This window comes from Hemitrygon akajei, chromosome 10 (genome assembly GCF_048418815.1).
Source record: "Hemitrygon akajei chromosome 10, sHemAka1.3, whole genome shotgun sequence".
Lineage (NCBI taxonomy): Eukaryota > Metazoa > Chordata > Chondrichthyes > Myliobatiformes > Dasyatidae > Hemitrygon > Hemitrygon akajei.
Genome location: NC_133133.1, coordinates 56018819 through 56040861, shown reverse-complemented (window position 1 = coordinate 56040861; position 22043 = coordinate 56018819). Strand labels below are relative to the sequence as shown.

Sequence of the window (22043 nt, the reverse complement as noted above, 5' to 3'; positions counted from 1 at the left end):
GCACAGTGATAACAATAGCTCTCTAGGAGGAGGAGGAATTTTACCTTTCCTTTCTCCCATGGTCCACTCTCCTCTCCTCTCAGATTCTTCCTTCTCCAGTCCTTTACCTTTCCCACCCGCCTGGCTTCACCTATCACCTTCTAGCTTGTCTTCCTTCCCCTCCTAGCACCTTTTTATTCTGGTATCTTCCCTCATCTTTTCTCCCCCCAGTTCTGGTGAAAGGTCTTGGTCCAAAATGCGGAATATATTTATTTCCATAGGTGCTGACTGACCTATCAAGTTCCTCCAGCATTTTGTGTATGTTGCTTTGGATTTCCAGCAACTGCAGAATCTCTTGTGCTTAAAATGTTACCATCACTCCAAATGTGTCACTATATATAAATATATATCGCAAAACTTTGCATATTAATTTGCATTAATATACAAAGTGGCAAATTATTATTGATACATCAGAAATTAATTCCTATGTTCGCAAAGTAAAATGTATAAAAAGCTACCAATAATGATAATGTACGGGATTGCCTAACTTCAATTCAGAATGTGAACACAAATGACCCCTCACCATCTCAGTGGGTTGAATCTAATGATTGACGGAGACTGGGGGCGGGTTATGATCTCGATTACGTCATTTCCGCCGGTGTAGGCGGGTTGTTTCCAGGTGAGAGGGCAAAGCAGAATGGCGGAGGCGAAAGGTAAAGAAATGGGTTGGCAGCTGGGTTTGGGGCAAGGATTTGTAATGTAGATAGCGGCATGTGTATGAAATGGGAAGGGGGCGGGCAAAGATCAGCGGTCAGGAAATGAAGAGCACGAAGGCAGCTTTACGTAGCGGGCTGCACACTGACAACTGTGGGATGGGCCGCACTATTGACCTTAACATATCGGATCAGAAATGTACAAAACTATAATGCCTATAGGGGCTGAGTTACCTGATTCTATATTTATGTAATTCAATTGTTTGTCAACGTAGTTGCAGTAACAGGTGCTAATAATATCTGATTTCCAGAAAATGACATTCAGCTGTTGGCAACTCATTGTTTAAGCATCCTGTGCAATAATTGGCATGTATTGGTGTTCAGGTTTGGCTCGAAAGAAACTTTGTTTCATAGGCTGTGACTTTTCTTTGGAGCATAGGAAACTGATGGGGTGATCTTAAAGGTTTATAAAGTCATGAGAGTATTAGAGTGGATTATCACAATCTTACAATGGTAAGACTCTTGGCAGTGTGGAAGTTCAGAGGGATCTTGGGGTCCGAGTCCATAGGACACCGAAAGCTGTTGTGCAGGTTGACTCTGTGGTTCAGAAGGCATATGGTGTTTTGACCTTTATCAATAGTGGGATTGAGTTTAAGAGCAGAGAGGTAATGTTATAGCTATAAAGGACCCTGGTCAGACCCCAGTTGGAGTACTGTGCTCAGTTCTGGTCACTTCACTACAGGAAGGATGTGGAAACTATAGAAAGGGTGCAGAGGAGATTTACAAGGATGTTGCCTGGATTGGGGAGCATGCCTTATGAGAAAAGGTTGAGTGAACTCAGCCTTTTCTCCTTGGAGCGACGGAAGATGAGCAGTGACTTGATAGAGGTATACAAGATGATGAGAGGCATTGATTATGTGGACAGTTTGAGGCTTTTTCCCAGAGCTGAAATAGCTAGCATGAGAGGGCATAGTTTTAAGGTGCTTGGAAGTAGGTACAGAGGAGATGTCGGGTATGTTTTTTAGTGGTGAGTGCATGGAATGGGCTGCCGGCGGTGGTAGTGGAGATGGAAACGATAGGGTCTTTTGAGAGACTCCTGGATAGGTACGTGGAACTTAGAAAATTGGAGGGCTGTGGGTAAGCCTAGGTAATTTCTAAGGTAAGGATATGTTCAGCACAGCTTTGTGGGCTGAAGGGGCTGTATTGTACTGTAGGTTTTCTATGTTTCTCCTTAGGATAGGTGAGTTTAAAATTGGAGTCTTAAGGTGAAAGAGGAGAGATCTGAGGGGCATGTTTTTTTATACAGAAGGTGTATGGAATGAGCTTCCAGAGGAAATGATAGATCCGGGTACAATTACAATGTTTAAAATACACTTGAACAAGTTCCTGGATGGTAAGGTTAAGACCAGGGGTTCCCAACTTGGGGTCCACAGAGCCATTGGTTAATGGCAGGGGCCCATCAATAAATAAAGGTTGGGAACCCCTGCTTTAGAGATGTAGGCCAAATGCAGGGAAAGGGAAGGTATCTTGGTTGGCAGGGATGAGTTGGGCCATAAATAGTACACATTTGATAATGCAGTGGAATTTGTACCAATAATGGAAGGTCAACTATTGATAACCCACATCAGCACAATGGTTGCAGTGAGCGATGTTAAGGTATATCTATAAACGTGGCACATTCTGTTCAGAAAACAGATTTAGTAAGTATGTGGCTCTGATACATCTATGAGAAAATGGAATACTTTTTCAGTCTGAAGTTTAAACAATAGTAATTCTGCAAGTCAGTTTTTCTCCCCGTTATTACATCATTAAAAAGAACTATCCAATCTAGTAAACATGAGTGAATCTGCAGATGCTGGAAATAAATAAAAACACAAAATGCTGGCAGGACTCAGCAGGCCAGATAGCATCTACGGGAGGAGGTAGTGACGATGTTTTGGGCCGAAATGAAGGGTTTCGGCCCGAAACATTGTCACTACCTCCTCCCATAGAAGCTGTCTGGCCTGCTGAGTTCTGCCGGCATTTTGTGTTTTTATTTTTTTTATCCAATCTAGTACTTCTCTACAGACTGCAGTATTGGTTGCCTTTTTTTGAATGGTGTTGGTCTTGGGAGCTATAATCCCTGGATAAGGTTTAAAATCTTTTTCCACAGGAATTTTTTCGATTGGGGTTGTGAATCCTTGGAATTTTCTACTGAATTATTAAAAATATTTAAAGCTATGTTTCTAAAATAAGGGGAACAGGGTAGAAAACTATAATGCCAAAGATCAAATAGGCTGTAATTTTATTAATAGTGGAACACTCTTGTGTTCTGTTCCTATTTAAGTTAATATGCCTGTAAGATTTTTCATGTGATGGCTGCTCAACTGCCTGAGATCCTTTTAAATAGTTGTCTCATAGCAACTGACTCTAGAAAGTCCACATTAAAGAGATTGTTTTGTTTTGGCTCAGCAGTATGTGCTGCTTGCTTCTCAGTGCATAAGTCAAAGCATTAGGTTTTCCATCAGATGCTGAGTGAGTTGATCCTTCTATTGACTTCTCTAAGTAGCTACACCTTATGCTTTCTGGGACTTATACCAGAAAGTGTCGACGCGACGACTATCACTAACATCTGTTTTCCAATATCCTGCCAAAACATGGGGAAAAAAATGGGGTACCTATATTGATGGGTTTTTTTCCAAAACAAATTCTTGTTGAATTAAGAACATCTCAATAAATATTTTCTCATATGGTTCTGTGCCACACGCCTAGCTTGATGGCAGAGAGAGAGAGAGACCTACACTATAATAACAACAGCAGCTGCTCACGTCCGTCACTTGATATTTGTTGGACTGAAATCCTGAAAGCATTCCTTTAGAGGCTTGAGCTTATTGAAATGTGACAGCTGATGTGAGGTGCTAGGGATTAAATAGCAGCATCATTAAATCTTGAACCCTAACTTCAGCTTTCTTTTTGAGGTTTAGACTATTTGGGACAGGAATTTTTTGTGACCTTCACTGTGATATTGTGAAAGGTGTTAATGTGTGGACTAAACTGGGACTTAATTCTTATGCTTTTCAAGTATTTCTCCATGTTATATATATATTGTTTCCTAAATAATATTTTACTATATATAGTCAAGTCTTTTTTAACAAAATTTACAGATTAGGATGCTGCATTCTCAAATGGTCCAATGTTCGTCGAGCTTCTGAGCCATTGTACCATTAGAACTGTTTGTGTTTTTCTGATGGATAACAGATCATGAATATTGAAAGAAAAAGAAAGAAGGGGAAAATGTAGAGTTGCTTAATTTTGTATTATGATTTCTGGTTGAGCCCATCGAGCACATCTATAAGGAGCGTTGTCACAGGAAAGCAGCATCCATCATCACAGACCCCACCCCCCAGGCCATGCTCACTTCTCGCTGCTGCCATCAGGGGGTACAAGAGCCTCAGGACCCACACCACCAGGGTCAGGAACAGTTATTGCCTCTCAGCCATCGGGCTCTTGAACCAGTGGGAATAACTTCACTCGTCCCCTCACTGAACTGTTCCCACAACCTACACACTCATTTTAAGGACTTTTCTTCTTATGTTCCTGAAATTTATTGCTTGCTTATTTATTTGTTTATTTATTATTATTTCCTTTTTTTCTATTGTATTTGTACTGTTTGTTGTTTGCCCATTGGTGACCTGTCTGACCTGCTAGGGCAGTCTTTCATCGATTCTGTTATGTTTCTTGGATTTACTGTGCCTGTCCGAAAGAAAACGAAACTGAGGATTGATATGATGACATATGGGTACTTTGATAATAAATTTACTTTTAACTCTGAGCTTTCATTTAATGGGCCAGATGCTGTTAGGAGTATTTTGTAATTTATGCATTTTGGTTTGTTGTGTATTGGCATGTATTAAAGTTTATTACACTAGAATAGCTCTTGGCTAGAAGTGTAACATCATCACAATGCACGTGTTTGCATTATTCAGGGTGGCTGGTACAAAGTGTAATTTCATTAATTGCACCAATAAGATAATTCATCCATTAAGCTTATCATGTAAAAGATTGGCAGTTCATTTGGCCCTTCATCATCCTGGTAGATGTTTGTACAGTTTGAAAGCGAGTACCACTGAGCAGGATATCTGCACATGTTCTAACAAAACCAAAACTTAGACTTTATTAATTTTCTCTAGAGCAGGGAAATGAAAGTGATCAGTTTGAGGTGTTGGATTTGGCTGAATATGCTAAACGACAAAGATGGTGGAACCGATTCTTCGGCAGAAACTCTGGACCAATTGCTGAGAAATATACAGTAGCAACGCAGCTGATGATTGGAGGAGCCAGTGGATGGTAAACTGAACACTTTTTCATAATGGTCTTGAGCAGAGAAGTTAACCCTGCTTACTTTATATTCATCCTGAATTAAGGAGGGAGACCTGGAAGAGTTAGTAATATTGCAAATGTTGCTACGAGGTCAATCTGTTATGATTTTATGTGTTGCTTTTTGTAGTATTCCAATGAATAGATTGAGTGTGATCTAGTAACAAAATAAGTTAATTTTTTAAAAACCGAATTCACATCTACTGTGATCCTATAGAAATTAAGATTAGATGTCTCAGTTGATAAGTTACCTGAATGAAAAGAAAAGAAACTGATTGGTAAACTCTATTAGTTGGAAGTTGCTGGCCCATTTTAACCTGCTTTCTAGTTACACCAAATAACCTTTATTCCCTTGATGCGCTCCCACCAGATTTCATTCGAGGAAGTACTCGGAGCTCATTGTAGGTTCCCAGCTGATGTAGTACTGGAAAGTAGACCAGTTATTAAATATTCTGTGATCAAATGCTAACAATGTGAAATAACTTCAAATCAGTACTGCCAGCCCAGTGACCTATATGAAAGCTGATTAGGGCTCTGAATTTTTACAGAAATTTGGATGGTTTGATAGGTCAACCAGTTTAATTCACTTACTTTGAGATCCTGGCAGGCCTAAGAAACGTACAAACTCATTTTCAGCATTTTGTACAACTTAAGCTCACAGACCTATGTTTTAGTTTTTTGTCACATACTCCTCTTCTGTAACTTGTAAATGCTAGTACTGGATGTCTTGCCTTGATCCTCAAGTGAATCTAACATCAAATCTATCAGTATTTATACAGTTCGTTTTTCTGAAAATGTTAAGAAAAAATTGAATTTTTATATAATTTTTGCAGGTGTGCAGGCTTTCTCTTTCAGAAAGTTGGTAAATTAGCTGCAACTGCAGTTGGGGGAGGCTTCTTCCTGCTACAGGTGAGCGTGACTTGATTCTGTCAAAAATGACTGAAATACAAATTGATTAAGTACAGGACAATGATACAATTGGGGAAGCTCAGGAGAATGTAGTGAGGAGGTCTAGAAAAGGAAGAAACTTGTTCATAAACTCAAGATTATTTGCATTTTTGTAAAATTAATGGGCAGCTCTGTCATATAAAACAAATTAAGTGCATTTAGTTGACTGGGAATTCAGTCTTAAAGAAGAATAGATAAAGTTGGATTTCAGCTAGTGTTCCACTGAAAGCACTTGTGCAAAATGCATCCGTTCATTTCCGGATGACCTTTTTCTGCAAAATATGTAACTGGTAAAAATATCTTCCTTATAGATGAGAGGTTGTTGACTGGATATAATAAAAATTGTTGCGTGATTGTTTGTTGTTAAGCATGTTGCCTAGAAACATGTCTGGGCTTCAGACACAGATCCTTCACATGCAACAGGTGGTAATGAGGAAGCCTGTACCATCCAAGTGGTCTGTCAACATATGGAGCAGATACTATCAGTCTCCAGCAGTGGCCTGAGCTTATAGTGTTTGCCAGAGTGCACCCATTAGCTTGTATCTCAGTGCTGAGTGGCCACGCCACTGCTGCTTGTTATTCTTGCCAAAGCGAGTCATTACACTGCATTCACATTTCTCTAGCTGTTTTCTCTGTGTATACCTCATTTTTGAATTACATGCCATTCATAAAGTTTATTTGAAAAGATTTTAATTATTTTTCTGTCCAGAAACCACAAAATGTAACTGCAGAAACTATTTGAAAAGTAACTAGAAACTGGAGGGGTGGATGATGCCCGTTTTACTCTGTAGAGAGCTGGGTGGCAGGCAGATCATTGTAGTAGAAGGCTGGATAGTTAGACCTCTCTCTCTCTGTCTCTCTCTCTCTCCATTGTTTTGTTGATGCAATGATTTTTATGTGTTAACCCACGCTACTTGTTTTCCTCCCTCAGATGACAGAGCAAAATGAATGCTGTTCAATCAGTGGTTAATTCAATCACCAGAACACAAGTAAAACGCTTCTTTTACCACTGCCACTTTCTCTTGTGCAAACTGTGATAACCAACTTGCACTTTAGGGAGGAAAAAATAAGCATTTCTTGCATCACAAGACAGATTTTGCATAACTTTGTACTGAATCAAGCTGCACTGGGAAAGATGGTGTAGTAATCTAGTGTTTCTTCCAGATTGCCAATCACACGGGGTACATCACTGTTGACTGGAAACGAGTGGAGAGAGATGTGAACAAAGCAAAGAAGCAGTTGAAAATTGGCAAAAATAAGGTTGCATCAGAAGTACATGGTGCATTTGATGAGGTAGGGAGATAATAACATACAAAGATATGTATTGCTGTCTAACTGCATTAACCAAATAAAGGTCAATGATGAAAACAACCTATTGCGGATTTCCTCTGTCAATTCTATTTAAGAGGAGCTGAATACTTTTAATTTTGGTCTATTGACATGTTTAAACTAATAAGAAAAAATGCTTACTGCTGCCTATCACTGGGCAACGACTGTCTCCCAACTCCGTCCCACCCCTCCCCCTCTCAGCTGGTTCCACTTGTCTGTAATCTCCATCTTCACCTATTGCCTGCCAGTCTCAGCTTTGCCCTCCCTCTCTCCTTTTTATACTTCCTATCTCCCCTCAACACTCTCATTCCTGAAGCAAGATCTCGACTTAAAACATTGACTATCCCTTTGTCTGCACAGACTTGCTGAGTTTCTTTAGCAAGGTTTTTTCACTCCAGCATTTGCAGTCTCCTATGTCTCTAATATGGCCATGTTTAGATTCCTGTACAATGAAGTATTTTTTGTTTAAGGATAATGTTATTTCTTTCGGTTATGACACTTTCAGCAAACTACCTCACTGTATTTCAAACCCATTATTTTAAAAAAAAATCTTACCCTGTCAGTTGTGTTGCCTTCCATCAGTCCTTGAACTTATTTAAAAAATCTTAAATATCTGCACTTTCCCTTGCCCCCAAACTAAGAATTCTGAGATGTTCTCTTGCAGACTTGAAGTTGTTCCATAACAGAACACTGTTACTGTTATATAGTCACATGTTTTCTACAGAGCATTATTGTGGAAAATATGATGCAGTAATAGGACTCAGTCAGAGTCTGCGGTGGGGAAAGCTATAAATATGTGTGTGTAATATGGACTCATCAGACAGTGTGTCAGATATTTATTCCATGGGCAGATCTGAAAAGATTGCTGGAATATTGTGAATATAGTTTAAAAGTAAACATCTGGAATGAAAAAAAATGAGGCCCCTACTTGTAAGTGAACAATGCATATATCTTTATAGTTTTATTTTACACTTGATGCATCATGTTGACTACATTGAATTTTTAGTTCAAATATTCCTTTCCGGTGCAGTAATTGAAAACATTATAGATTTTCCCCTTTCCTCTATATTTCATGTGAATTCAGTTTCATACTAGTGTACTTATTGCATGAGTGGTACCAGTTTTGTTAGTACTTTGTCCATGTGACTAATCTGTCGGGGTGCTGACCTGTTGATGATAATGCACATCTGTCTTTAGCATTTTGTAAAATCTTAGCACTGTCCTTCATCTTTTTTTTTGGGAATCTCATCTTCCTCATTCCTCACATTATTTCCTGCCACCAATTCTCTTTTTCTCTTCCTTTCCATTTGCAAAATTGTTCCTTTTGTAACCATCCGGATCATTAATACCCGTTAAAAAGAGCTGTGGCTTTTAAACTGATCTGTAGGTGATACCATTTAGTTATTTTCAAAATAGAGGGAAATGTAAACTGCTGCTTTGTGTTTTCTCTCCACCACCAAGTTCTTAATCCAATAAACTTCAATATTGTTAACATGTTTATTCTATGTTATTTTATCAAATGCTTTTTTGGAAGTGTATTAATAATAACTTCATCAATGCTATCTTTATTTATCATTTTCTTATCAAGAAATTCAAACCATTTTATCAGGCATTATTTTTATTTCATAATTCTACACTAGCTTGTTTAATATCAACCTATATCAAGTACAAACCCCATTTCCAGAAAAGTTGGGATATTTTCCAAAATGCAACAAAAACAAAAATCTGTTATATGTTAATTCACGTGAACCTTTATTTAACTGACAAAAGTACAAAGAAACGATTTTCAATAGTTTTTACTGACCAACTTAATTGTATTTTGTAAATATACACAAATTTAGAATTTGATGGCTGCAACACACTCAACAAAAGTTGCGACAGAGTTAAAATAAGATTGAAAAGTGCACAGAATATTCAAGTAACACCAGTTTGGAAGACTCCACATTAAGCAGGCTAATTGGTAGCAGGTGAGGTATCATGTCTGGGTATAAAAGTAGCGTCCATCAAAGGCTCAGTCTTTGCAAACAAGGATGGGTCGTGGCTCACCCCTTTGTGCCAAAATTCGTGAGAGAATTGTTAGTCAGTTCAAAAGGAACATTTCCCAACGCAAGATTGCAGAGAATTTAGGTCTTTCAGCATCTATATTACATAATATTGTGAAAAGATTCAGAGACATCTCAGTGCGTAAAAGGCAAGGTCAGAAACCACTGTTAAATGCGCGTGATCTTCGAGCCCTCAGGCGGCACTGCCTAAGAAACCATCATGCTACTGTGACAATTATAGCCACCTGGGCTCGGGAGTACTTCGGAAAACCATTGTCACTTAACACAGTCCGTCGCTGCATCCAGAAATGCAACTTGAAACTGTATTACGCAAGGAGGAAGCCATACATCAACTCTATGCAGAAACGCCGGCGAGTTCTCTGGGCCCGAGCTCATCTCAGATGGACCGAAAGACTGTGGAACCGTGTGCTGTGGTCAGATGAGTCCACATTTCAGCTAGTTTTTGGAAAAAACGGGCATCGAGTTCTCTGTGCCAAAGATGAAAACGACCATCCTGATTGTTATCAGCGAAAGGTGCAAAAGCCAGCATCTGTGATGGTATGGGGGTGCATCAGTGCCCACGGCATGGGTGAGTTGCATGTATGTGAAGGTACCATTGACTCTGAGGCTTATATTAGGATTTTAGAGAGACGTATGTTGCCATCAAGGCGACGTCTCTTCCCGGGATGTCCATGCTTATTTCAGCAGGACAATGCCAGACCACATTCTGCACGGGCTACAACAGCGTGGCTTTGTAGACACAGAGTGCGTGTGCTTGACTGGCCTGCTGCCAGTCCAGATCTATCTCCTATTGAAAATGTATGGCGCATCATGAAGAGGAGAATCAGACAATGGAGACCACGGACTGTTGAGCAGCTGAAGTTTTATATCAAGCAAGAATGGACAAAATTTCCAATTGCAAATCTACTACAATTAGTATCCTCAGTTCCAAAACGATTAAAAAGTGTTATTAAAAGGAAAGGTGATGTAACACAATGGTAAACATGCCTCTGTCCCAACTTTTTTTGAGTGTGTTGCAGCCATCAAATTCTAAATTTGTGTATATTTACAAAATACAATTAAGTTGGTCAGTAAAACTATTGAAATTCTTTTCTTTGTACTTTTGTCAGTTAAATAAAGGTTCACGTGAATTAACATATCTCAGATTTTTGTTTTTATTGCATTTTGAAAAATATCCCAACTTTTCTGGAAATGGGGTTTGTATATTTGTCCTTTCTATTTCTATTAAGTTCTTCCCTCACTTCATTAGGTCACTAGCCAATGTTTGCTAGTGCCAGATTTATTACTTCATTTTCAGAGGGGTGTAGCATTTTGCAATCTTCTGGCACCCCTTCCATATCCAAGAATTGAAAGGCTGTATACACAACTTTTGCAATTTCTTTTATTGCGTAAAACAGACAAAGACTTTGATTATGAGCCGTTTTTAGTTTTTTATTTCACTAATAATGTTTTTGAGTTCTCAGCTGCTTTGAACTGTTACAAAAATGCTAACCAGTATTTTCTTTCTTCTTCCACCACATAGGTGACTGTGTTTGTGAAAAAGAACATTGTCCTCACAGGTGGTTTTGTAGGTGGCTTCCTAATTGGACTTGCATCATGAGGATTAGTTGAAGATGTTATTTTGAGTGAAGAACTACACTCCATAATACTTCCGTCCCTACCCTCCAAAGCATTGATAGATTGTATGTATTTTGTAGGGTGAGTGGCCCACAGATCAGTACTGAGCAAGTGGCTTTATTATATTGTACTGAAGGAGATTTTCCTTACCGAATTCTTGGCCTCGCAATTCTTAATGAAATAAATCTTCAACATTTGTTTTTACCTTTGTTTAGGACTATAATCAAAGTGGTGGTGAATATAATAGCATGGTTGCACTCATGGAAGAATTGACATAAATTTTAATATGATTTGCATTCACAGAATGATCACATATTCTAGTGCTCCTTCAGCACAAAATGAAAATCTTGTTATGTTTTATTTTTATATTTTGAATCTTAATCACCATGTGTAATTTTGGAATGGAATAATTGCCTGTGTTCTTACATGGTTCCTAGCACTAACACTAAGTACTTGCTAAATATTGATGTTGGTGAAAATTATGCACTCCCCATGCTGACACTTGAAAAAGATTGGAGTTTAATAATTTAATGTAGTTTGCAACATGATAAGAATGTATTTACAAATTCAATATGATGTAAAATTTATTGAAAACAGGTGCCTGGGAGCATTGAAAAGTCAATACACAGTCTTAGAAGCTGAGTTTATTACTTGTTTCTATCTCCTTTTGTTTTGCCTTTTCATTTAAATATCCTTGTGCATTCTAGTTTTTAACATCACTTCCAGGTATCTTTTCTGACTTAAAAATTGCATTTACCATAGTGATTTCAGATCATGTTGCCCATGAGCAAAATCTGGTTCACTGTATGTTTTTGCAGACCTTGCTGCTTACCATTTATTGTTGCAGTGCAGCTAGGAATTAGAACATGTTATGCTCAGCATTTAGAAAATAACAATCGATATTAAAATCTCAAGTGTCTGATATCATAGTAAAAACTATGATATGCTAATCTATGCATATCATATTACTGCTTTATACTGTCATTCTAGGTGTGATCTTTTACTGTTTTAAGTGATGCTTGTCTTTTCCACACTTGTACAATTGAGTCAGATTATAGGTTCTTATCTCACTGTTGAGATTTCAGTATGACCCTTGAGTAAATTGTTGCATTGGTGAAGTTACTGCCTTTCAAATGAGAGGTTAAAGTGACGCCCTGCTTGTTCGCAGATCGGTATTGAAAATCCTATGGTGTGTGTGTTTTTTTTTGAAGTATGTATTTATCTTGCTGAAACATTGTAGAATATCGCACTGTGCAAATTTGGCTGAATTAGTTTTGACTTTACAAAAGTGTCATTGGGTTATGAAGATACTTGAAACATTGGAACTTTCTGAATACAAAGTATTTTAATGAAACTTTGTCAAAAAACGACTTGCAGATTTAAAAATGAGCTACTTGGACTGGGCAGCCCACATAAACATTTTTTTCCACTTATAACAGAAGGTAGGACATGAATATATGTTTATAGGGCATTTATTAGAATCTGTACGCCTTTAATATATTTATATACCTGGTAATTGGATGAACCATTTTTTTATATATATTAAGATACAGTATATGACAATCCACTTAAGAGCAAGAAAGTTTGTCTATTCTAGAAAGAATTGATTCTAAACATAATTCTGTGACCTAAAGCCATTTGATTTATTGTAATTTGTCTTTTTCATGTTTAATTTCTCATTTACATGGTTTTATAATTTACATGGTCACTTCCAGCCTGATGGGCCCAGTAGATTTCCTGCCCTGAAATACCTTTTAAGAACTTACATTTAAAAGGAAGTGATGTGAAATGCAAGCTGTGTCAGAGACAAGTTATATTGTTTGCCTCAAGAGTGTATGGCTTTTTTAGGAATTGTTTCCAATCTTTAGTGAACATTTGAACAAATGGGACATCTATATTTGAACATTCCGCTATCCCAAACACACAATGCAGATTGTAATTTCAATACTGTATATGAAAATGTTATTCTGCTTTTACCAGCAATAATTTTTGTCACCTAGACAATTTGTAACATGGAGTCAATTTCGTTAAAATGTTTGCGCCAACTGCTATTTTATCCTTTCTTTCTGGTTCTTTCAAAAACTAAAGATTCACTGTACAAAATTGTACAGCATAGTCACAATTACCTTCCACATTAAAAAATGTTCATGCATTTCATTTTCAATTTGAAAATACAATGGAATGGCATTGTGGACTGTTACTGCAGCAGTCTATTTTTTTCATTGTGGAAATATGTACAGTATTCATAAAGCTGGATTTGCTCATATTTCTAGAGTCAATCACTACACAGGCATTTTTCCTGACTGGGGAAAAATAATAATGATTTGACTGATAGATTTCTCTGATTTGAATTAAAAATGCAGCTAAGGACATTTTTTTGATGTTCTCTCAGTTTAGTGCATTGAGTGCCAAGACGATACGCAATCTGATTTTTCTGCTTATCCAATTACTTGCTTGGTATACAGTAGGAGTATGTTTTGCCACTTGGTGCCTCTTGTTCTCTTTAATTTATCATTGTATTTTTGGTAACAGTATTATTTCTTGAAAGAATGCACATTGTTAACGGTGTTGAGAAAGTACACCATAAATGAGTTTTATGAAATGTTGTGTTTTGCATTTCTGTCTGTATTATTCCCTACCTACAGAAAGATCCTAATAAAGCCTATATCCATTCATATTGACAAGCTATTGCGGATGACTAGCATGGACATGATGGGTGAAGAGCCTGTTTCTATGCTGCCTGATTCAATTATTTCATCAGTATGTTTCTACACTCAGTCACCTGCTACTCACAGTTAAGGTTTGGTAGCTGATTGGGTGCAGGCCCAGTTGGAAATAATTAGCAATTATCACACTGCAATTATTATAAATAAAATGCTCTGCAGGTCAAGTAACATCTGTGGAAAGACAAACAGTAAAAGCTCAAGCTGAAGGCTTTTGATCAAAAGGTACATAGAAAATATTACAAATTTAGTAAGTAGAAAGAGAAAATAGAAAGCAATATATGGAATAAAGAATGTTATAGAATGACATATAGAATAGAATTTAAATCCAGGGACGCTGATTTAGTGTTCCCATGCACATATTGCTCTTGCTTTCCTAACTAGAGATTTTGAGGGCTGCATCTAAAGAAACATGATTTTGTCTTTACTGTATAAGTATAAAAGTAATAGATGATGTAATTGTTTCTAACCCCAATTAGAAACTCCTAAAGGAAATTCTGGAATGATTTCATAAAGAATAAAGTAGTGAACTTGTGAATATGGTAATAAAAAGATGATTTATTTAAACTATTCAAACAGTTGCAAGCTGGGAAGGAAGGAAAGATGGGCTACAGAGTCTGTCTCGTATCTTAAGAGCAATATAGAAAAATGAAAAAGTTGGAATAAGTACACACTGAACTCCAGCCATTTTTACAAGACGGAAAATTTTTTTATTTCCTTCAGCCAGAATATTGCAGACACAGAGCTTCCATATTTATTACTATCTTTATTTTTTACTTGCAAATAAACTGGAAAATGGGAGGAATAGGCCATCTCTATACCATCCATGTTCCTGCTATCTGCCCATTTCCACTGATGCATTTTGTGTTCACAAATCTACATATTTCCTCGAAGTAAATTAAGCAACTTGGTCTCCAATGCATTCTGTGGCAGACAATATTGTGAAGAGATTTTTTGTGTTTTACTCTATACCTGGAGTCTGATTGCCCTTGTAGCCAGGTGAAATATCTCTCTCTGGCAGATGTATGTACATTTCAATGTAATTAATTAACCTCCAGTAACTACAATACTTGTCAATCCAATCTCTCATCACCACAAAGCCCAGTTTAACACTACATACATAAAGATGTTCATACAATGTTTATATTGTGCTTCTGGCGGAAACACATAGTGTCATAAAGCACTAAAGTAACAGGTCATTGAACCCATCTAGTCTGTGTTGTACTGTTAATCTACATGGGCCCATTGACCTGTGCCTGGACCCATCCATATACTTATCCAAACTTCTCTTAAATGTTGCAATTAAACCTGCATCCACTGGTAGCTCATTCCACATTCACACCACCCTTAGGTTCTCCTTAAATATTTATCCTTTCAACCTTAATCTATGACCTCTAGTTCTAGCTTCACCCAAACTCAGTGGGAAAAAGCTTGTGTGCATCTACCCTATCTATACCCCTTAAAATGTTGTATACCTCTAGCAAATCTTCCTTTATTCTTCTTTGCTCCAGGGGAAAAAAAAGTCCTAACATATTCAGCCTCTCCTTATAACTCGGGTCCTCAAGGCCTGCAACATCCTTGTTCTAAAGCAATATTTATTTAGTTTAGAACAGGCCCTTTCAGCCAATGAGCTGCACCACCCAGCAACCCACCTATTTAACCCTGGCCTAATCAGGACAATTTACAATGACCAATTAACTTACTAACAGGTACATGCATATATCTTTGGAAGTTATCGTGCTGCACATGTCTTCGCTTCCTTTGATAGAACTAGTAACATTTAAAATGATTTTCTGACATCACTAAATTAGTGTAATATAAATAAAGTCATTCAAAGTTCCATAACCCATTTATAAAAATAGACAACAGACATTAATCACTGGAGTTCTGCTTAGACAGTCTATAACTTGACAGCATGAGCAATGAGTATCCCTGTGGCTATTCCCCTCAACAACAGAGGGACCACTTTGAATACTGCCGCAAGGGATGATCTAGCAGAGGAAAGCCACAGTTGTCAGGTCTCCTGCACTGTGTCTGTCTCTGTGGTCAGAAGGGAAGTGTGAGAAGAGGTGAGCTGGAGTGATAGGGGATTCATCGGTTAGGGAACAGACAGGAGATGCTGTGGACAAGAATGAGATTCCTGTATGGTATGTTGCCTCCCAGATGTCAGGGTCAGTGTCATCTTGAGTGGGAGGGTAAGCAGCCAGAGGCTATGGTCCAAGTTGACACCAGTGACATTGGTAGGAATGGTAATGGGGTCCTGCAAAGTGAGTTTAGGGACTTAGGTGCTAAGTTAAAGGACAGGACCTCCAGGATTGTGATCTCATGATTGCTACCTATGCCACATGCTAGTGAGGTCAGAAATAGGAAGAGTATACAGACTTATACATGACTAAGGAATTGGTGCGTGAGGGAGGGCTTCAGATGTTTGAATCATTGAACTCTCTTCCAAGGAAGGTGGGACCTATTCAGAAGGGATGGTTTGCACCTGAACTGGAGGGCCACCAATATTCAGGTGTGAAAGTTTGCTAGTGCTGCACGGTGGGCGGGGGGGGTTTAAACTTGAGTTGAAGGGGGTTGGGAACCAGTGTGCCAGAACAGATAGTGGGGTGGTTGTGGGAAAATATGTTAAGTCTACATACAAAGTCAGGAATCGAAAGGTTGAGCAGGGTGGGATTAAGCTCATCTGTCTTTCTTGCATCTCTTTGCATTGAAATATACACATTGTATTGCAAGAAAGGCAGCTGAGCTTAGGGCATGGATCCAGCGCATGGAATTATGACATTGTAGCCATTAGTGAGACTTGGTTGCAGAAGGGGCAGGACTGGCAGCTCAGTGTCCTATGGTTCCATTGTTTTAGATGTGATAGAGCATGAGTGATTAAAGGGGGGAGGAATGGCATTACTTCTAAGGGAAAATGTCATGGCAGTGCTTAGACAGGACAGACTGGAAAACTCATTTACTGAGGCTATATGGGTAGAGCTGAGGAATAAAAGGATGACCATGTCAGTGGGATTATTTTACAGACCACCTAACAGGCAAGGCCATTTAGTGAGCAAATTTTTAGAGATTGCAGGCTGTTTCAAGAAACAGAAGGTTGCAATAGTAAGTGATTTTATCTTTCTACATATTGACTGAGACTCCCATACTGTAAAAGGGCTGGATGGAATAGAGTTTGTTAAATGTGTTCAGGAAAGTTTCTTAATCAGTACATAAAGGTTCCAACTAGAGAAGGTGCATTACTAGATCTATTAGGGAATGAGAGAGGGCATGTGACAGAAGTTTGTATTGGGGAATACTTTGCATCTAGTGATCATAATGACATTTGTCTCAAGATAATTATGAAGAAAGACAGGTCTGATTGGTGGGTTGAGATTTTAAATAGGAGAAAGGCCAATTTTGATGATATCAGAAGGGATCTGGCAAGTGTGGATTGGGACAGGTTGTTTTCTGACAAAGGTATGTTTGATAAGTGGGAGGCCTTCAAATGTGAAATTTTGAGAGTACAGAGTCTGTATGTTCCTGTCAGGCAATCAAAGCAGGTTCAGAGAACTTTGGTTTTCAAGACACATTAAGGCCCTGGTTAAGAAAAACAGGGAGGAGCAAATGAGGAGCTCGAGGAGTATAAGAAATGCAAATAAGCACTTCAGGAGGAGAAATCAGGGCTAAAAGAAAGCACAAGGTTGCTCTAGCAAACATGGTGAAGGAGAGTCCCAAGGGTTTCAACAGATACATTAAAAGAAAAAGGATGGTGAGGGACAAAACTGGAAGATCAGAGTGGTAACTTGAGTGTCAAGCCGAAAGAGACGGGGGAAGATAATTATATATATATATAAGTGTGCATCTGTATTTATTTGAGAGATGGACAGTCTATAGAAGTGAGGCAGAGCAGCCACAAAGTCATGAATGATATACAGAGGAGGAAGTAATAGTTATAGAAAACCACAGCGCAGAAACAGGCCCTTCAGCCCACCTAGTCTGTGCTAAATGACTTACACTGCTAGTCCCATTGATCTGCACCTCGACTATAGCACTCCACACCACTCCCATCCATGTACCTATCCAAACTTCCTTTAAACATTGAAATCAAAATCACATCCACCACTTGCACAGGCAGCTCGTTCCACAGTCTCTGAGTGAGTAGTTTCCCCTCATGTTCCCCTTAAATGTTTCACCTTTCACCCTTAATCCATGACCTCTAGTTTATCCAATTTACTACTTCATCTTGAATGCCAATCAACTGAACCTTCTTGACTAACCTCCCATGCCAGACCTAATCAAATGCCTTGCTGAAGTCCATGTAGATAAGATCCACCGCCTTGCCTTCATCAACTTTCCTGGTAACTTCCTCAAAAATTTTACAAGATTGGTTAAACATGACCTACCATACACAAAGCCATGCTGACTCAATCCCTGACTATCCAAATACTCATATATCCAGTCTCTTAGAATATCTTCACATAACTTTCCCACTACTGGTGTCAGGCTTATAACTTCCTACTTTATTCTTAGAGCCTTTCTTAAACAGTGGAACAACATTTGTCCAGAACCTCACCTGTTGCTAAGGATGATTTAAATATCCCAGCTAGGGCCCCTGCAATTTCTGCTCTTGCCTCCCACGGAGTCAAAGGGTACACCTTCACCCGTCCACCCTAATTTGCCTCAAGACAGCAAACACCTCCTCCTCTGTAATCTATGGCATCCATGACCTCCCTGCTGCTTTGCTTCACTTCTATAGACTCTAAGTTTGTCTTCTGAGTAAATACCAAGGCAAAAAAATCTATTTAAGATCTCCCCCATTTCTTTTGGATCCATGCATAGATTATCATTCTGATAATCCAGAGGACAAATTTTGTCCCTCGAAATCCTTTGGCCCTCAAGCCCTTAGGATTCTCCTTCACCTTGTCTGGTAAAGCAACCTCATGCCTACTTTTAGCTTTCCTGACTTCTTTCTTAAGTGTTCTCTTGCATTTCTTATACACCTCAAGTACATTTGTTCCCACCTGCCTATATCTGCTATGTAACTCCTTTCTTTTTCTTTAACTAGAGCTTCAATATCTCTCAAAAACCAAGGTTCCCTAAACCTAGATAGATAGATAGATAGATAGATACTTTATTAATCCCCATGGGGAAATTCAACTTTTTTTTTCCAATGTCCCATACACTTGTTATAGCAAAACTAATTACATACAATACATACAAACTCAGTAAAAAATATGATATGCATCTAAATCACTATCTCAAAAAGCATTAATAATAGCTTTTAAAAAGTTCTTAAGTCCTGGCGGTTGAATTGTAAAGCCTAATGGCATTGGGGAGTATTGACCTCTTCATCCTGTCTGAGGAGCATTGCATCGATAGTAACCTGTCGCTGAAACTGCTTCTCTGTCTCTGGATGGTGCTATGTAGAGGATGTTCAGAGTTTTCCATAATTGACTGTAGCCTACTCAGCGCCCTTCGCTCAGCTACCGATGTTAAACTCTCCAGTACTTTGCCCACGACAGAGCCACGCCATAGTGGGGTGTGTCAGGAATGGACAGGAGGAGGAGTATAGGAAACTGATACAGGACTTTGTGATATGGTGCAACTCAAACTACCTGCGTCTCAATATCACCAAGACCAAGGAGATGGTGGTGGACTTTAGGAGATCTAGGCCTCATATGGAGCCAGTGATCATTAATGGAGAATGTGTGGAGCAGGTTAAGACCTACAAGTATCTGGGAGTACAGTTAGACGAGAAGCTAGACTGGACTGCCAACACAGATGCCTTGTGCAGGAAGGCACAGAGTCGACTGTACTTCCTTAGAAGGTTGGCGTCATTCAATATCTGTAGTGAGATGCTGAAGATGTTCTATAGGTCAGTTGTGGAGAGCGCCCTCTTCTTTGTGGTGGCGTGTTGGGGAGGAAGCATTAAGAAGAGGGACGCCTCTCGTCTTAATAGAGGGCCTCATTCTTATCAAGTACACCTTTCCCAGAAAACAGCCTGTCTCAATTCACACTTGCCAGATCTTTCGTGATACCATCAAAATTAGCCTTTCTCCAACCAGAGGACCAGACCCATCCTTTACTATAATTACCCTAAACCTAATGGCAATATGATCACTAGATGCAAAGTGTTCCCCTACACAAACTTCTGTCAACTGTCCCGTCTCATTCACTAATAGGAGATCAAGTATTTGTTGTCTTGAGGTGTTTACTGTTTTGAGGAAAATTAGTGTTGATAAATTCCCAGAGGTGTTACCTCAGACCCCATGGGAGACTAGTGCAGAAATTGCAGGGGCTCTTTTTAAACATCTTTAACCACAGATGAGCTGCTGAAGGATTGGAGGACAGCTAATGTTGTTCCCTTTTTTTTAACTAAAGGGTCTAAGAATAAACCAGGAAATTAAATGCCAGTGAGCCTGACATCAGTAGTAGGTAAGTTATTGGAAGATATGCTAAGGGACTGGATATATAAGTGTTTGGATAGACGGGGACTGATTATGAATTGTCAACGTGGCTTAGTGCATGGGAGGTTTGCGTTTAACCAATCTTATCGAGTTTTCCGAGGAGGTTACCAGGAAAGTTGATGAAGGACAATAATCAGAATCAGGTTTAATATCACTGGCATATGTCGTGAAGTTAGTTAACTTTGCATTAGCAGCACAATGCAATACATAATAGCGAGAAAAGAAACTGTGAATTACAGTAAGAATATATATGTAATAATTATATTAAATAAGTGCAAAAACTAGAAATTAAAAAGTAGTGAAGTAGTGTTCATGGGTTCAATGTCCATTCAGAAATCAGATGGCAGAGGGGAAGAAGCAGTGGATGTTGTCCACATGCACTTTAGCAAGGTCTTTGATAAGGTCCCGCATGGGAGTTTGCATGGAAATTAAGTCATTTGACTTCCAGGATGCGGTAGTAAAATGGATTAGACATTGGCTTCGTGGGAGAAGCCAGAGAGTGGTAGTAATGGTTGCCTCTCTGACTTGAGCTTTGAGACTAACAGTGTGCTGCAGCAATCGGTGCTGGGTCTGTTGTTGTCATCTATATCGATGATCTGTACAATAATGTGTTCACTGCAAAAGCAAATTTTGACATCATCATTGGGGATGTAGTAGACAGCAAGGGAGATTTGCAGCAGGATCTGAACTAACTGGTAAAATGGGCTGAAAAATACCAGATGTAATTTAGTGCAGACAAGTGTGAGGTGTTGCACCTTGGGAGGACAAACCAGGGTAGTACTTACATGATGAATAGTAGGGCAGAGGAGTATGGTACAACAAAGGGATCTGGGAATATAGATCCCTAATTCCTTGAAAGTAGCATCACAGGTAGATAAGGTCATAAAGAAAGCTGTTGGCATACTGGCCTTCATAAAATGTTGAGTATATGAGTCGGAATATTATGTTGCAGTTGTACAAGACGTTGGAGAGGTCTAACTTGGAGTACTGTGTGCAGTTTTGGCCACTTACCTACAAGAAATATGTCAATGAGATTGAAATAGTGCAGAGAAAATTTGCAAGGATTTTGCCAGGACTTGAACTGAGTTAAAGGGAAAAGTTAAATAAGTTTGGACTTTATTCCCTGGAGCACAGGAGAATCAGGGGAGATTTGATAGAGGTATCCAAAATCATGAGGGGTATAAATTTGTTAAATGCAAGTAAGCTTTTGCCACTGAGGTTGGGTGAGATTAGAACTGGAAGTCATTGTTTAAGTGAGAAAGGTTGAAATGTTTAAGGGGAATATGAAGGTGATCCTCTTCACTCGGAATGTGGTGAGAATATGAAATGAGCTGCCAGCAAAATGGTGGATATGGGTTCAATTTCAACATTTAAGAGAAATTTGGATAGGTACAGGTTTGGGAGGGGTATGGAGCAGGTCGATGGGAGTAGGCAGATTAATAGTTCAGCACAGACTAGATGGGCTAAAGGGCCTGTTTCTGTGCTGTAGTATTCCATGACTCTAATTCATCAACTGAAATAACTTGCTCCTGTCTATCCAGTTCCTCCTGCTCCCCTACCACTAGATTCCCTCCCCTGCCCAGTCCATTACCCTTATTTGGTTCCATGCTCTCCTTCCTTTCCTAGCAGATTCTATCATCTGGACCCCTTTTTTTCCTCCAATGACTTCCCAACCTCCTCACTATTTGTCTGTCACCCCTCTTCAGCTAGATCTACCCCTTCCCGTCACTGGCTATTTAGGATATCCAATTAAAGAAACCCTGACTGTGGAAGGAAGCCAGGGCATTAGTTGCTGCTCCAATGAGCTGCTCATGCAATACCATTAATGATGGCTTACCAAGAATTAATGCATAGTTGGTAGCCTGA

General features: G+C 39.0%; 1 protein-coding gene across 1 annotated transcript; it reads left to right on the top strand.

The window, feature by feature from the left end:
• Positions 1 to 624: 624 nt before the first annotated feature.
• On the top strand, positions 625 to 13689 carry fundc2 (fun14 domain containing 2). Its single transcript, XM_073058334.1, has 5 exons — positions 625 to 692; positions 4862 to 5018; positions 5882 to 5957; positions 7161 to 7289; positions 10911 to 13689. Exons 1-5 carry the CDS (start codon positions 677 to 679, stop codon positions 10986 to 10988), a joined length of 456 nt encoding a protein of 151 aa, XP_072914435.1. The 5' UTR covers positions 625 to 676; the 3' UTR covers positions 10989 to 13689.
• Positions 13690 to 22043: the final 8354 nt, after the last annotated feature.